The sequence below is a fragment of the Oncorhynchus nerka genome, linkage group LG9b (genome assembly GCF_034236695.1).
Source record: "Oncorhynchus nerka isolate Pitt River linkage group LG9b, Oner_Uvic_2.0, whole genome shotgun sequence".
NCBI lineage: Eukaryota > Metazoa > Chordata > Actinopteri > Salmoniformes > Salmonidae > Oncorhynchus > Oncorhynchus nerka.
The window spans coordinates 53,586,066-53,601,628 of record NC_088424.1 but is presented as its reverse complement, the minus strand read 5'-3'; the positions used below and the strand labels follow the sequence as shown (position 1 = coordinate 53,601,628).

General features: G+C 48.7%; 1 protein-coding gene across 1 annotated transcript in view; it reads left to right on the top strand.

Moving 5' to 3' along the window:
* The first annotated feature begins 298 nt into the window (after positions 1-298).
* orc2 (origin recognition complex, subunit 2) overlaps positions 299-15,563 on the top strand; it is a 37,706-nt gene continuing 22,441 nt past the window's right edge. The window contains exons 1-7 of the mRNA XM_065013857.1: positions 299-468; positions 876-946; positions 1,835-1,954; positions 3,589-3,672; positions 8,214-8,242; positions 8,352-8,409; positions 9,835-10,073. Coding sequence (XP_064869929.1) covers positions 877-946; positions 1,835-1,954; positions 3,589-3,672; positions 8,214-8,242; positions 8,352-8,409; positions 9,835-10,073 — 600 coding nt within the window. The 5' untranslated portion in view covers positions 299-468; position 876. The remainder of the gene's footprint in view (positions 469-875; positions 947-1,834; positions 1,955-3,588; positions 3,673-8,213; positions 8,243-8,351; positions 8,410-9,834; positions 10,074-15,563) is intronic.

The window sequence follows — 15,563 nt, the reverse complement described above, 5'->3', positions numbered from 1 at the left end:
GACATTTAATTTGCCACAACAATTTGAGCCTTTTTTGTTTCTTTCTTGGACTTCACTGTTGTCCACTCATCGTTGTCAATAAAACTGTACTCGATTTACTTTTTTCATCTTCAAAAACAACACATCGGCTTCCGCCATCTTAACTCCGTGCCTCAAAGAGCACCTTCTCCTCCTTTCTAATGCATCTCTGGTGTAGCTGCGCGCCAAGCATCTTGGGAAGTGATGTTTTACAGAATCATGCCTTCTGATTGGTTTAAACTAAACCGACGACCTTTGACTCAACACGTGGTTTAAAAACTTGCAGGCTGGCCCGCGGAAATCTGTCAAAGACAAGCTGCGCGCACTTTTGTAGACGTTTCTAACTTGACTCAGTGTAGTAGTTAATATTTGTCATTTAAAAAAAATATATATATATAATTGTGTCTTCTACAAACGTGCGCTATAACGGGTAGTTAAAACAGCAGCCAGGCAAGTCCCAACTTTTCGTGGTATATTTTTTCATTAGCTAGCTAACGATAGCGCATGTTTGTTTCTGTGTAATATTTCCTCGTTCAAAACATCTGGGAACTCGGAAAAATACGAGGTCAAATCATTAGGTCAGTGATCTTCAGGTTCGGAGCTCTAGAAAGAGGCCCGAGATTCCGAGTTGGATGACCGTTCAAAATTACTTTTCTCTGTCTGAGCTTGTTTTCCCAGTTGTCTGGAATGCACGGAAGTTGGAGATTTTCAAGTTCCCATTTCCGAGTTTCCAGTTGTTTTGAACTCGGCATCATAAGAGTTCCGATCTCCATATGAGTGTTGTAGGTAGTAGTGATGATGCTCAGCATGACCGTGTGTTGGAAGTGGTGTGGTGATGAACGTGTGTTTCTGTGCAGTATGAGTATATTGGAGGTGAGGTTTGTGGGTGACGCAGATGCACTGGAACACATGGTGGACAAACAACAAGGTAGGAGTCAGACCCACACACACCATCACACCCCATCACACACACCATCACACACACCATCACACCCCATCACACACACCATCACACACACCATCACACACCATCACACACACCCACACACACCATCACACCCCATCACACACACCATCACACACACCATCACACACCATCACACACACCATCACACACACCATCACACCCCATCACACACACCATCACACACACCATCACACACCATCACAAAGACCCACACACACCATCACACACCCCATCACAAAGACCCACACACACCATCACACACCATCACACACACATCACACACCATCACAAAGACCCACACACACCATCACAAAGACCCACACACCATCACAAAGACCCACACACACCATCACAAAGACCCACACACACCATCACAAAGACCCACACACACACACCATCACAAAGACCCACACACACACATCACAAAGACCCACACACACCATCACAAAGACACACACACACATCACACCATCACAAAGACCCACACACCATCACAAAGACCCACACACACCATCACACACATCACACACACCATCACACACCATCACAAAGACCCACACCATCACAAAGACCCACACACACCATCACACACCATCACAAAGACCCACACACACATCACACACCATCACAAAGACCCACACACACACACCATCACAAAGACCCACACACACACCATCACAAAGACCCACACACACACACCATCACAAAGACCCACACACACACCATCACAAAGACCCACACACACCATCACAAAGACCCACACACACACACCATCACAAAGACACACACACACCATCACAAAGACACACACTACTGCTGAGTGATGTGTTGGTTTTGCTGTGTGTGTAGATGTGCAGGGCAGCAGTATGCAGAGGCTGGTGACTCAGAGGAGTGAAGCGGAGAGGAGCGGTAGAGAGGATGAGGCAGGCCTTAGTGAGCAGCACTATGTCCAGGTCCTCGGAACAGACGGTGTGTGTCGGTCGGACATGACGAACAGCCCTACTGACTGTGTATATGTGTCCTGCCTGACTGTGTGTCCTGCCTGGCTGTGTGTGTGTGTCCTGCCTGGCTGTGTGTGTGTGTGTGTCCTGCCTGGCTGTGTGTGTGTGTGTGTCCTGCCTGGCTGTGTGTGTGTGTGTGTCCTGCCTGGCTGTGTGTGTGTGTGTGTCCTGCCTGGCTGTGTGTGTGTGTGTGTCTGCCTGGCTGTGTGTGTGTGTGTGTCCTGCCTGGCTGTGTGTGTGTCCTGCCTGGCTGTGTGTGTGTCCTGCCTGGCTGTGTGTGTGTCCTGCCTGGCTGTGTGTGTGTCCTGCCTGGCTGTGTGTGTGTCCTGCCTGGCTGTGTGTGTCCTGCCTGACTGTGTGTCCTGCCTGGCTGTGTGTGTTGTACTGCCTGGCTGTGTGTGTGTGTGTGTGTCCTGCCTGGCTGTGTGTGTGTGTGTGCGTCCTGCCTGGCTGTGTGTGTGTGTCCTGCCTGGCTGTGTGTGTGTGTGTGTCCTGCCTGGCTGTGTGTGTGTCCTGCCTGGCTGTGTGTGTGTGTGTGTCCTGCCTGGCTGTGTGTGTGTGTGTGTGTGTGTGTCCTGCCTGGCTGTGTTTGTGTGTGTGTGTCCTGCCTGGCTGTGTGTGTGTGTGTGTGTGTGTCCTGCCTGGCTGTGTTTGTGTGTGTGTGTCCTGCCTGGCTGTGTGTGTGTGTGTGTGTGTGTGTCCTGCCTGGCTGTGTGTGTGTGTCCTGCCTGGCTGTGTGTGTGTCCTGCCTGGCTGTGTGTGTGTGTGTGTGTCCTGCCTGGCTGTGTGTGTGTGTGTGTCCTGCCTGGCTGTGTGTGTGTGTGTGTGTGTCCTGCCTGGCTGTGTGTGTGTGTGTCCTGCCTGGCTGTGTGTGTGTGTGTGTGTGTCCTGCCTGGCTGTGTGTGTGTGTGTGTCCTGCCTGGCTGTGTGTGTGTGTGTGTCCTGCCTGGCTGTGTGTGTGTGTGTGTGTCCTGCCTGGCTGTGTGTGTGTGTGTCCTGCTTGGCTGTGTGTGTGTGTCCTGCTTGGCTGTGTGTGTGTGTCCTGCTTGGCTGTGTGTGTGTGTCCTGCTTGGCTGTGTGTGTGTGTGTCCTGCTTGGCTGTGTGTGTGTGTGTGTGTGTGTCCTGCTTGGCTGTGTGTGTGTGTCCTGCCTGGCTGTGTGTGTCCTGCCTGGCTGTGTGTGTGGGGAGACTGTCCTGTCTGACTGTGTCCTGTCTGACTGTGTCCTGTCTGACTTTGTCCTGTCTGACTGTGTCCTGTGTGTGGGGAGTCTCTGACTGTGTGTGGGGAGTCTCTGACTGTGTCCTGTCTGACTGTGTCCTGTCTGACTGTGTGTGGGGAGTCTCTGACTGTGTGTGGGGAGTCTCTGACTGTGTCCTGTCTGACTGTGTCCTGTCTGACTGTGTCCTGTCTGACTGTGTGTGGGGAGTCTCTGACTGTGTGTGGGGAGTCTCTGACTGTGTCCTGTCTGACTGTGTGTGGGGAGTCTCTGACTGTGTGTGGGGAGTCTCTGACTGTGTCCTGTCTGACTGTGTGTGGGGAGTCTCTGACTGTGTGTGGGGAGTCTCTGACTGTGTCCTGTCTGACTGTGTCCTGTCTGAAGAGGGGGAGGAGTGTGTAGGAGGAGGAGGGGCATCAGTGTTCACCTTTCAGACGGTCAAACGCTCCAACAGGATGGCCCAGATTGGTACGTCTCTCCAAACCTTATCATATTGACAACATAGTTGAGTCCCTGCTTTAACAGGAAATACATGACCTCAGAGATGGAAGCCAGGCCAGGTCAGGTGGGACCATTCTAGCCAATGAGGTCAGGTGGGACCATTCTAGCCAATGAGGTCAGGTGGGACCATTCTAGCCAATGAGGTCAGGTGGGACCATTCTAGCCAATGAGGTCAGGTGGGACCATTCTAGCCAATGAGGTCAGGTGGGACCATTCTAGCCAATGAGGTCAGGTGGGACCATTCTAGCCAATGAGGTCAGGTGGGACCATTCTAGCCAATGAGGTCAGGTGGGACCATTCTAGCCAATGAGGTCAGGTGGGACCATTCTAGCCAATGAGGTCAGGTGTGTGAACAACAGGCACAACTCCAATATAACGTTGTTTTTTTCCTCCAAAGTGACCGAAAGGCCCATGTCCATTTATATCAGTACACTGGTAACAACCTACCCATTACCAAACTCTATGAGGTCAGATATCAGTTCACTGGTAACAACCGACCCATTACCAAACTCTATGAGGTCAGATATCAGTTCACTGGTAACAACCGACCCATTACCAAACTCTATGAGGTCAGATATCAGTTCACTGGTAACAACCGACCCATTACCAAACTCTATGAGGTCAGATATCAGTTCACTGGTAACAACCGACCCATTACCAAACTCTATGAGGTCAGATATCAGTTCACTGGTAACAACCGACCCATTACCAAACTCTATGAGGTCAGATATCAGTTCACTGGTAACAACCGACCCATTACCAAACTCTATGAGGTCAGATATCAGTTCACTGGTAACAACCGACCCATTACCAAACTCTATGAGGTCAGATATCAGTTCACTGGTAACAACCTACCCATTACCAAACTCTATGAGGTCAGATATCAGTTCACTGGTAACAACCGACCCATTACCAAACTCTGAGGTCAGATATCAGTTCACTGGTAACAACCGACCCATTACCAAACTCTGAGGTCAGATATCAGTTCACTGGTAACAACCGACCCATTACCAAACTCTATGAGGTCAGATATCAGTTCACTGGTAACAACCTACCCATTACCAAACTCTGAGGTCAGATATCAGTTCACTGGTAACAACCGACCCATTACCAAACTCTGAGGTCAGATAACGCAGCACATTTTTTGTTCACCAAATTCAACACTCATAGTTATCTTATTTTTGTTGGCAGATTTTGGGCAGTGTGAAGCCGCTCGCTTCGCCTCTTCCTGTCTGGTCTCTCTGGCTCGTAGAGTAATCACTCTCTCTCTGTGTGTGTGTGTGTGTGTGTTATCTTATTTTCTGTGGCTCGGACCCCAGATTTTGTGACCTTCAGAACAACACCTGACACTTCTGGCCCCGCCCACAATGGCTGCAGTGAGTCCCTCTTTCGTCCATCTCTTCCTTCCCGTTCTCTCATCCTCGTTCTCGTCCATCTCTTCCTTCCCGTTCTCTCATCCTCGTTCTCGTCCATCTCTTCCTTCCCGTTCTCTCATCCTCGTTCTCGTCCATCTCTTCCTTCCCGTTCTCTCATCCTCGTCCATCTCTTCCTTCCCGTTCTCTCATCCTCGTCATCTTCTTCCCGTTCTCTCATCCTCGTCCATCTCTTCCTTCCCGTTCTCTCATCCTCGTCCATCTCTTCCTTCCCGTTCTCTCATCCTCGTTCTCGTCCATCTCTTCCTTCCCGTTCTCTCATCCTCGTCCATCTCTTCCTTCCCGTTCTCTCATCCTCGTCCATCTCTTCCTTCCCGTTCTCTCATCCTCGTCCATCTCTTCCTTCCCGTTCTCTCATCCTCGTCCATCTCTTCCTTCCCGTTCTCTCATCCTCGTCCATCTCTTCCTTCCCGTTCTCTCGTCCTCGTCCATCTCTTCCTTCCCGTTCTCTCGTCCTCGTCCATCTCTTCCTTCCCGTTCTCTCGTCCTCGTCCATCTCTTCCTTCCCGTTCTCTCATCCTCGTTCTCGTCCATCTCTTCCTTCCCGTTCTCTCGTCCATCTCTATATCTCTGGATGTGACCAACACAATTGGATTTGATATACAGTACCAGACAACAGTTTGGACACACAGACTCATTCCAGGGTTTTCCTTTATTTTTTATTCTTTTCTACATTGTAGAATAATAATGAAGACATCAAAACTATGAAATAACACATATGGAATCATGTAGTAACCAACACAGTGTTAAACAAATCAAAATATATTTTATATTTGAGATTCTTCAAAGTAGCCACCGTTTGCCTTTGATTGCAGCTTTGCACACTCTTGGCATTCTCTCAACCAGCTTCATGAGGAATGCTATTTCAACAGTCTTCAAGTAGTTCCCACATATGCTGAGCACTTGTTGCCTGCTTTTCCTTCACTGTTGTCCAACTCATCCCAAACCATCTCAATTCATTTGAGGTCAGGTGATTGTGGAGGCCAGGTCATCTGATGCAGCACTCATCACTCCTTCTTGGTCAAATAGTCCTTACACAGTCTGGAGGTGTGATGGGTCATTGTCCTGTTGAAAAACAAATGATAGTTCCAATAAGCCCAAACTAGATAGGATGGTGTATTGCTGCAGAATGCTGTGGTAGTCATGCTGGTTAAGTGTGCCTTGAATTCTAAATAAATCACTGACTGTGTCACCAGCAAAGCACCCGCTCACCATCACACCTCCTCCTCCATGCTTCACTGTGGGAACCACACATACGGAGACCATCCGTTCACCTACTCTGCGTCTCACAGAGACATCATTTACATTTACATTTAAGTCATTTAGCAGACGCTCTTATCCAGAGCGACTTACAAATTGGTGCATTCACCTTATGACATCCAGTGGAACAGTAGTGCATCTAAATCTTTTAAGGGGGGTGAGGGATTACTTTATCCTATCCTAGGTATTCCTTAAAGAGGTGGGGTTTCAGGTGTCTCCGGAAGGTGGTGATTGACTCCGCTGTCCTGGCGTCGTGAGGGAGTTTGTTCCACCATTGGGGGGCCAGAGCAGCGAACAGTTTTGACTGGGCTGAGCGGGAACTGTACTTCCTCAGTGGTAGGGAGGCGAGCAGGCCAGAGGTGGATGAACGCAGTGCCCTTGTTTGGGTGTAGGGCCTGATCAGAGCCTGGAGGTACTGAGGTGCCGTTCCCCTCACAGCTCCGTAGGCAAGCACCATGGTCTTGTAGCGGATGCGAGCTTCAACTGGAAGCCAGTGGACAGAGCGGAGGAGCGGGGTGACGTGAGAGAACTTGGGAAGGTTGAACACCAGACGGGCTGCGGCGTTCTGGATGAGTTGTAGGGGTTTAATGGCACAGGCAGGGAGCCCAGCCAACAGCGAGTTGCAGTAATCCAGACGGGAGATGACAAGTGCCTGGATTAGGACCTGCGCCGCTTCCTGTGTGAGGCAGGGTCGTACTCTGCGGATGTTGTAGAGCATGAACCTACAGGAACGGGCCACCGCCTTGATGTTAGTTGAGAACGACAGGGTGTTGTCCAGGATCACGCCAAGGTTCTTAGCGCTCTGGGAGGAGGACACAATGGAGTTGTCAACCGTGATGGCGAGATCATGGAACGGGCAGTCCTTCCCTGGGAGGAAGAGCAGCTCCGTCTTGCCGAGGTTCAGCTTGAGGTGGTGATCCGTCATCCACACTGATATGTCTGCCAGACATGCAGAGATGCGATTCGACACTGCGGTTGGAACCAAAAATCTCAAATTTGGACTCATCAGACCAAAGGACAGATTTCCACCGTTCTAATTCGTCCATTGCTCGTGTTTCTTGGCCCAAGAAAGTCTCTTCTTCTTATCGGGGTCCTTTAGTAGTGGTTTCTTTGCAGCAATTTGACCATGAAGGCCTGATTCACGCAGTCTCATCTGAAAAGTTGATGCTGAGATGTGTCTGTTACTTGAACTCTGAAGAATTTATTTGGGCTGCAATTTCTGAACTTAACCTCTGCAGCAGAGATAACTCTGGGTCTTCCTTTCCTGTGGTGGTCCTCATGAGAGCCAGTTTTATCATAGCGCTTGGTGGTTTTTGCGACTGCACTTGAAGAAACTTTAAAGATTCTTGAAATTTTCCGTCTTGACTGACTTATGAACTGTCGTTTTTCTTTGCTTATTTTAGCTGTTCTTGACATAATATTATCCCTGTTTCTATATACCACCCCTACCTTGTCACTGATCTGCTCAAACACATTAAGAAGGAAAGAAATTCCACAAATTAACTTTTAATAAGGCACACCTTTTAATTGAAATGCATTCCAGGTGACTACCTCATGAAGCTGGTTGAGAGAATGGCAAGAGTGTGCAAAGTTGTCAAAGGCAAAGGGTGTCTACTTTGAAGAACCTCAAATATACAATATATTTTGATTTAACTCTTTTTTTTTTTTGGTTACTACATGTGTTATTTCATAGTTTTGATGTTTTCACTATTATTCTACAATGTAGAAAAGAATTGCTTGAATGAGTATAATGTGATAACTAATGTGTGATCAGGTGGATGCTGTCCATTTTCTCTGTGTTCTCCCCATCTCTAGATGTGAGTGAGAACAGGACTCCTCAGAAGGTGAGTATTGGAGAGAACCGATGTAGCCAGTTGTCACCTTGACCTTTCATAGACTATATTGGTGCCCAGTGCTGAGGTGTGACCTGTGTTACTTCCTGTTTCCTCTCAGGGCAGGAAGGTGCAGTTTGTTTCCACAACGCCCCACAGACTCAGGAAGAGACTCTCAGGTGGGAAACAAACAATCGGCTACTGACGTTGTAACTAAATGTTTGGGACATTCAATAAACTCTTTTAACCGTAACTACACAGAACAAAAATATAAACACAACATGTTAAGTGTTGGTCCCATGTTTCATGAGCTGAAATAAAAGATCCCAGAAATTTTCCAAACCTTCTTACTCTCACATTTTGTGCACACATTTGTTTACATTCCCTGTCAGTGAGCATTTCTCCTTTGCCAAGATAATCCATCTACCTCACAGGTTTGTCATATCAAGAAGCTGATTAAACATGATCATTACACAGGTGCACCTTGTGCTGGGGACAGTAAAACAACGTCCCATAAAACAATGCCGCAGATGTGTCAAGTTGAGGGAGCGTGCATTTGGCATGCTGACTCTAGGAATGTCCACCAGAGCTGTTGGCATGCTGACTGCAGAAATGTCCACCAGAGCTGTTGCCAGAGAATTTAATATAAATTTCTCTACTATAAGCCGCCTCCAACATCGTTTTAGAGAATTTGGCAGTACATCCAACCGGCCACACAACCGTATGTTTGCTGATGTCAACACTGAACAGAGTGCCCCACTATGGGGTTATGGTATGGGCAGGCATAAGCTACGGACAACTAACACAACTGCATTTTATTGATGGCAATTTGAATGTTAGAGATATCGTGATGAGATCCCATCGCTGTGCCATTCATCCACAGCCACCACCTCATGTTTCAGCATGATAATACACGGCCCCATGTCACAAGGATCTGGACACAATTCCTGGAAGATGAAAATGTCCCAGTTCTTCCATGACCTGCATATTCACCTGACATGTCACCCATTGAGCATGTTTGGGATGCTCTGGATTGACGTGTACGACAGCGTGTTCCAGTTCCCGCCAATATCCAACAACATTACAGCCATTGAAGAGGAGTGGGGCAACATTCCACAGGCCACAATCAGCAGCCTGATCAACTCTATGTGAAGGAGATGTGCTGCATGAGGCAAATGGTCACACCAGATACTGACTGGTTCTGATCCACACCAGATACTGACTGGTTCTGATCCACACCAGATACTGACTGGTTCTGATCCACACCAGATACTGACTGGTTCTGATCCACACCAGATACTGACTGGTTCTGATCCACACCAGATACTGACTGGTTCTGATCCACACCAGATACTGACGGGTTCTGATCCACACCAGATACTGACGGGTTCTGATCCACACCAGATACTGACTGGTTCTGATCCAAACCCTACCTCTTTATTAAGGTATCTGTGACTACGAGATGCAGATCTGTATTCCCAGTCATGTGGAATCCATAGATTAGGGCCTCATGCATTTAAATGGACTTTCCTCATATGAACTCTCTGAAATTGTTGCGTTTCTGTTTAGTATATTAAACTAAGGTCTGTCTGTCCGTCTGTTAGCTCCCAGCCTGAGATCCGACAGCGACAGCGAGCTCTCTCCCTCGGACTCTGGAGAGGAGGAGGAGGAGGAGGAGGAGGATGATGAAGATGATAAGGGGAAGAGAGAGGAGGACAGAGTGAATCAGTCCAGCACACCCAGTAAGCCTTCAGCCACAGCTCTCTATAAGACACCTGCTAAGAAGAGCAAGACTGCCCCAGATCCACCCTGCCAGGTTAATCACCCAGAACCACCCTGCCAGGTTAGTCCTCCAGATCCACCCTGCCAGGTTAATCACCCAGAACCACCCTGCCAGGTTAGTCCTCCAGATCCACCCTGCCAGGTTAGTCCTCCAGATCCACCCTGCCAGGTTAATCACCCAGAACCACCCTGCCAGGTTAGTCCCCCAGAATAATAATAGTAGTTCCTGCCAAGGCAGCAGCTACTCTTCCTGGGGTTTATTATGGATCCCCATTAGTTCCTGCCAAGGCAGCAGCTACTCTTCCTGGGGTTTATTATGGATCCCCATTAGTTCCTGCCAAGGCAGCAGCTACTCTTCCTGGGGTTTATTATGGATCCCCATTAGTTCCTGCCAAGGCAGCAGCTTCTCTTCCTGGGGTTTATTTTGGATCCCCATTAGTTCCTGCCAAGGCAGCAGCTACTCTTCCTGGGGTTTATTATGGATCCCCATTAGTTCCTGTTGCCAAGGCAGCAGCTACTCTTCCTGGGGTTTATTATGGATCCCCATTAGTTCCTGTTGCCAAGGCAGCAGCTACTCTTCCTGGGGTTTATTATGGATCCCCATTAGTTCCTGCCAAGGCAGCAGCTACTCTTCCTGGGGTTTATTATGGATCCCCATTAGTTCCTGCCAAGGCAGCAGCTACTCTTCCTGGGGTTTATTATGGATCCCTATTAGTTCCTGCCAAGGCAGCAGCTACTCTTCCTGGGGTTTATTATGGATCCGCATTAGTTCCTGCCAAGTCGGCAGCTACTCTTCCTGGGGTTTATTATGGATCCCCATTAGTTCCTGCCAAGGCAGCAGCTACTCTTCCTGGGGTTTATTATGGATCCCCATTAGTTCCTGCCAAGGCAGCAGCTACTCTTCCTGGGGTTTATTATGGATCTCCATTAGGTCCTGCCAAGGCAGCAGCTACTCTTCCTGGGGTTTATTATGGATCCCCATTAGTTCCTGCCAAGGCAGCAGCTACTCTTCCTGGGGTTTATTATGGATCCCCATTAGTTCCTGCCAAGGCAGCAGCTACTCTTCCTGGGGTTTATTATGGATCCCCATTAGTTCCTGCCAAGGCAGCAGCTACTCTTCCTGGGGTTTATTATGGATCCCCATTAGTTCCTGCCAAGGCAGCAGCTACTCTTCCTGGGGTTTATTATGGATCCCCATTAGTTCCTGCCAAGGCAGCAGCTACTCTTCCTGGGGTTTATTATGGATCCCCATTAGTTCCTGCCAAGGCAGCAGCTACTCTTCCTGGGGTTTATTATGGATCCCCATTAGTTCCTGCCAAGGCAGCAGCTACTCTTCCTGGGGTTTATTATGGATCCCCATTAGTTCCTGCCAAGGCAGCAGCTACTCTTCCTGGGGTTTATTATGGATCCCCATTAGTTCCTGCCAAGGCAGCAGCTACTCTTCCTGGGGTTTATTATGGATCCCCATTAGTTCCTGCCAAGGCAGCAGCTACTCTTCCTGGGGTTTATTATGGATCCCCATTAGTTCCTGCCAAGGCAGCAGCTACTCTTCCTGGGGTTTATTATGGATCCCCATTAGTTCCTGCCAAGGCAGCAGCTACTCTTCCTGTGGTTTATTATGGATCCCCATTAGTTCCTGCCAAGGCAGCAGCTACTCTTCCTGGGGTTTATTATGGATCCCCATTAGTTCCTGCCAAGGCAGCAGCTACTCTTCCTGGGGTTTATTATGGATCCCCATTAGTTCCTGCCAAGGCAGCTGCTACTCTTCCTGGGGTTTATTATGGATCCCCATTAGTTCCTGCCAAGGCAGCAGCTACTCTTCCTGGGGTTTATTATGGATCCCCATTAGTTCCTGTCAAGGCAGCAGCTAGTCTTCCTGGGGTTTATTATGGATCCCCATTAGTTCCTGCCAAGGCAGCAGCTACTCTTCCTGGGGTTTATTATGGATCCCCATTAGTTCCTGCCAAAGCAGCAGCTACTCTTCCTGGGGTTTATTATGGATCCCCATTAGTTCCTGCCAAGGCAGCAGCTACTCTTCCTGGGGTTTATTATGGATCTCCATTAGGTCCTGCCAAGGCAGCAGCTACTCTTCCTGGGGTTTATTATGGATCCCCATTAGTTCCTGCCAAGGCAGCAGCTACTCTTCCTGGGGTTTATTATGGATCCCCATTAGTTCCTGTCAAGGCAGCAGCTACTCTTCCTGGGGTTTATTATGGATCCCCATTAGTTCCTGCTAAGGCAGCAGCTACTCTTCCTGGTGTTTATTATGGATCCCCATTAGTTCCTGCCAAGGCAGCAGCTACTCTTCCTGGGGTTTATTATGGATCCCCATTAGTTCCTGCCAAGGCAGCAGCTACTCTTCCTGGGGTTTATTATGGATCCCCATTAGTTCCTGCCAAGGCAGCAGCTACTCTTCCTGGGGTTTATTATGGATCCCCATTAGTTCCTGCCAAGGCAGCAGCTACTCTTCCTGGGGTTTATTATGGATCCCCATTAGTTCCTGCCAAAGCAGCAGCTACTCTTCCTGGGGTTTATTATGGATCCCCATTAGTTCCTGCCAAGGCAGCAGCTACTCTTCCTGGGGTTTATTATGGATCTCCATTAGGTCCTGCCAAGGCAGCAGCTACTCTTCCTGGGGTTTATTATGGATCTCCATTAGGTCCTGCCAAGGCAGCAGCTACTCTTCCTGGGGTTTATTATGGATCCCCATTAGTTCCTGCCAAGGCAGCAGCTACTCTTCCTGGGGTTTATTATGGATCCCCATTAGTTCCTGTCAAGGCAGCAGCTACTCTTCCTGGGGTTTATTATGGATCCCCATTAGTTCCTGCTAAGGCAGCAGCTACTCTTCCTGGTGTTTATTATGGATCCCCATTAGTTCCTGCCAAGGCAGCAGCTACTCTTCCTGGGGTTTATTATGGATCCCCATTAGTTCCTGCCAAGGCAGCAGCTACTCTTCCTGGTGTTTATTATGGATCCCCATTAGTTCCTGCCAAGGCAGCAGCTACTCTTCCTGGGGTTTATTATGGATCCCCATTAGTTCCTGCCAAGGCAGCAGCTACTCTTCCTGGGGTTTATTATGGATCCCCATTAGTTCCTGCCAAGGCAGCAGCTACTCTTCCTGGGGTTTATTATGGATCCCCATTAGTTCCTGCCAAGGCAGCAGCTACTCTTCCTGGGGTTTATTATGGATCCCCATTAGTTCCTGTCAAGGCAGCAGCTACTCTTCCTGGGGTTTATTATGGATCCCCATTAGTTCCTGCTAAGGCAGCAGCTACTCTTCCTGGTGTTTATTATGGATCCCCATTAGTTCCTGCCAAGGCAGCAGCTACTCTTCCTGGGGTTTATTATGGATCCCCATTAGTTCCTGCCAAGGCAGCAGCTACTCTTCCTGGGGTTTATTATGGATCCCCATTAGTTCCTGCCAAGGCAGCAGCTACTCTTCCTGGGGTTTATTATGGATCCCCATTAGTTCCTGCCAAGGCAGCAGCTACTCTTCCTGGGGTTTATTATGGATCCCCATTAGTTCCTGCCAAGGCAGCAGCTACTCTTCCTGGGGTTTATTATGGATCCCCATTAGTTCCTGCCAAAGCAGCAGCTACTCTTCCTGGGGTTTATTATGGATCCCCATTAGTTCCTGCCAAGGCAGCAGCTACTCTTCCTGGGGTTTATTATGGATCTCCATTAGGTCCTGCCAAGGCAGCAGCTACTCTTCCTGGGGTTTATTATGGATCTCCATTAGGTCCTGCCAAGGCAGCAGCTACTCTTCCTGGGGTTTATTATGGATCCCCATTAGTTCCTGCCAAGGCAGCAGCTACTCTTCCTGGGGTTTATTATGGATCCCCATTAGTTCCTGTCAAGGCAGCAGCTACTCTTCCTGGGGTTTATTATGGATCCCCATTAGTTCCTGCTAAGGCAGCAGCTACTCTTCCTGGTGTTTATTATGGATCCCCATTAGTTCCTGCCAAGGCAGCAGCTACTCTTCCTGGGGTTTATTATGGATCCCCATTAGTTCCTGCCAAGGCAGCAGCTACTCTTCCTGGGGTTTATTATGGATCCCCATTAGTTCCTGCCAAGGCAGCAGCTACTCTTCCTGGGGTTTATTATGGATCCCCATTAGTTCCTGCCAAGGCAGCAGCTACTCTTCCTGGGGTCCAAAGACATTAAGGCAATTACAGTGCATTCGGATAGGATTCAGACCCTTTGACTTTTTCCACATTTTAAGTTACAACCTTGTTCTAAAATTGATTCAATTGTTTTTTTTCCCCTCATCAATCTACACACAAGCAATAATATCACATTCATATACGTATTCAGAATCTTTACTCAGTACTTACAGCCTCAAGTCTTCTTGGGTATGACGCTACAAGCTTGGCACACCTGTATTTGGGAGTTTCTCCCATTCTTCTCTGCAGATCCTCTCAAGCTCTGTCAGGTTGGATGGGGAGGGTTTCTGTACAGGTATTTTCAGCTCTCTCCAGAGATGTTCGATCGGGTTCAAGTCCGGGCTCTGGCAGGGCCTCAAGGACATTCAGAGACTTGTCGCGCAACCACTCCTGCATCGTTTTGGCTGTTTAGGGTCGTTGTCCTGTTGGAAGGTGAACCTTGACCCCAGTCTGAGGTCCTGAGCGCTCTAGAGCAGATTTTTATCAATGATCTCAAGGATCTCTCTGTACTTTCCTCCTCATCTTTCCCTCGATCCTGACTAGTTTCCCAGTCCCTGCCTCTGGAAAACATCCCCACAGCATGATGCTGCTTCACTGTAGGGATGGTGCCAGGTTTCCTCCAGACGTGACCCTGCCACCACCATGCTTCACCATAGGGATGGTGCCAGGTTTCCTCCAGACGTGACACTTGGCATTCAGGCCAAAGAGTTTAATCTTGGTTTCATGATTGACAGCGGAGTCAATCACCACCTTCCGGAGACACCTGAAACCCCACCTCTTTAAGGAATACCTAGGATAGGATAAAGTAATCCTTCTCACCCCCCTTAAAAGACTTAGATGCACTATTGTAAAGTGGCTGTTCCACTGGATGTCATAAGGTGAATGCACCAATTTGTAAGTCGCTCTGGATAAGAGCGTCTGCTAAATGACTTAAATGTAAATGTAATGTTTCATCAGACCAGAGAATCTTGTTTCTCATGGTCTGAGCGTCCTTTAGGTTCCTTTTGTCAAACTCCAAGCAGGCTGTCATGTGCCTTTTACTGAGGAGTGGCTTCCGTCTGGCCACTCTACCATAAAGGCCTGATTGGTGGAGGGCTGCAGAGATGGTTGTCCTTCTGGAAGGTTCTCCCATCTCCACAGAGGAACTCTGGAGCTCTGTCAGAGTGACCATCGGGTTCTTGGTCACCTCCCTGACCAAGGCCCTTCTCCCCCGATTACTCAGTTTGGCTGGTCGGCCAGCTCCAGGAAGAGTCTTGGTGGTTCCAAACTTCTTCCATTTAAGAATGATGGAGGCCACTGGTGGACCTCCAAGTTGTAGAAACATCTCAAGGATGATCAATGGAAACATGATGCACCTGAGCTCCGTTTACAGTCTCACAGCAAAGGGT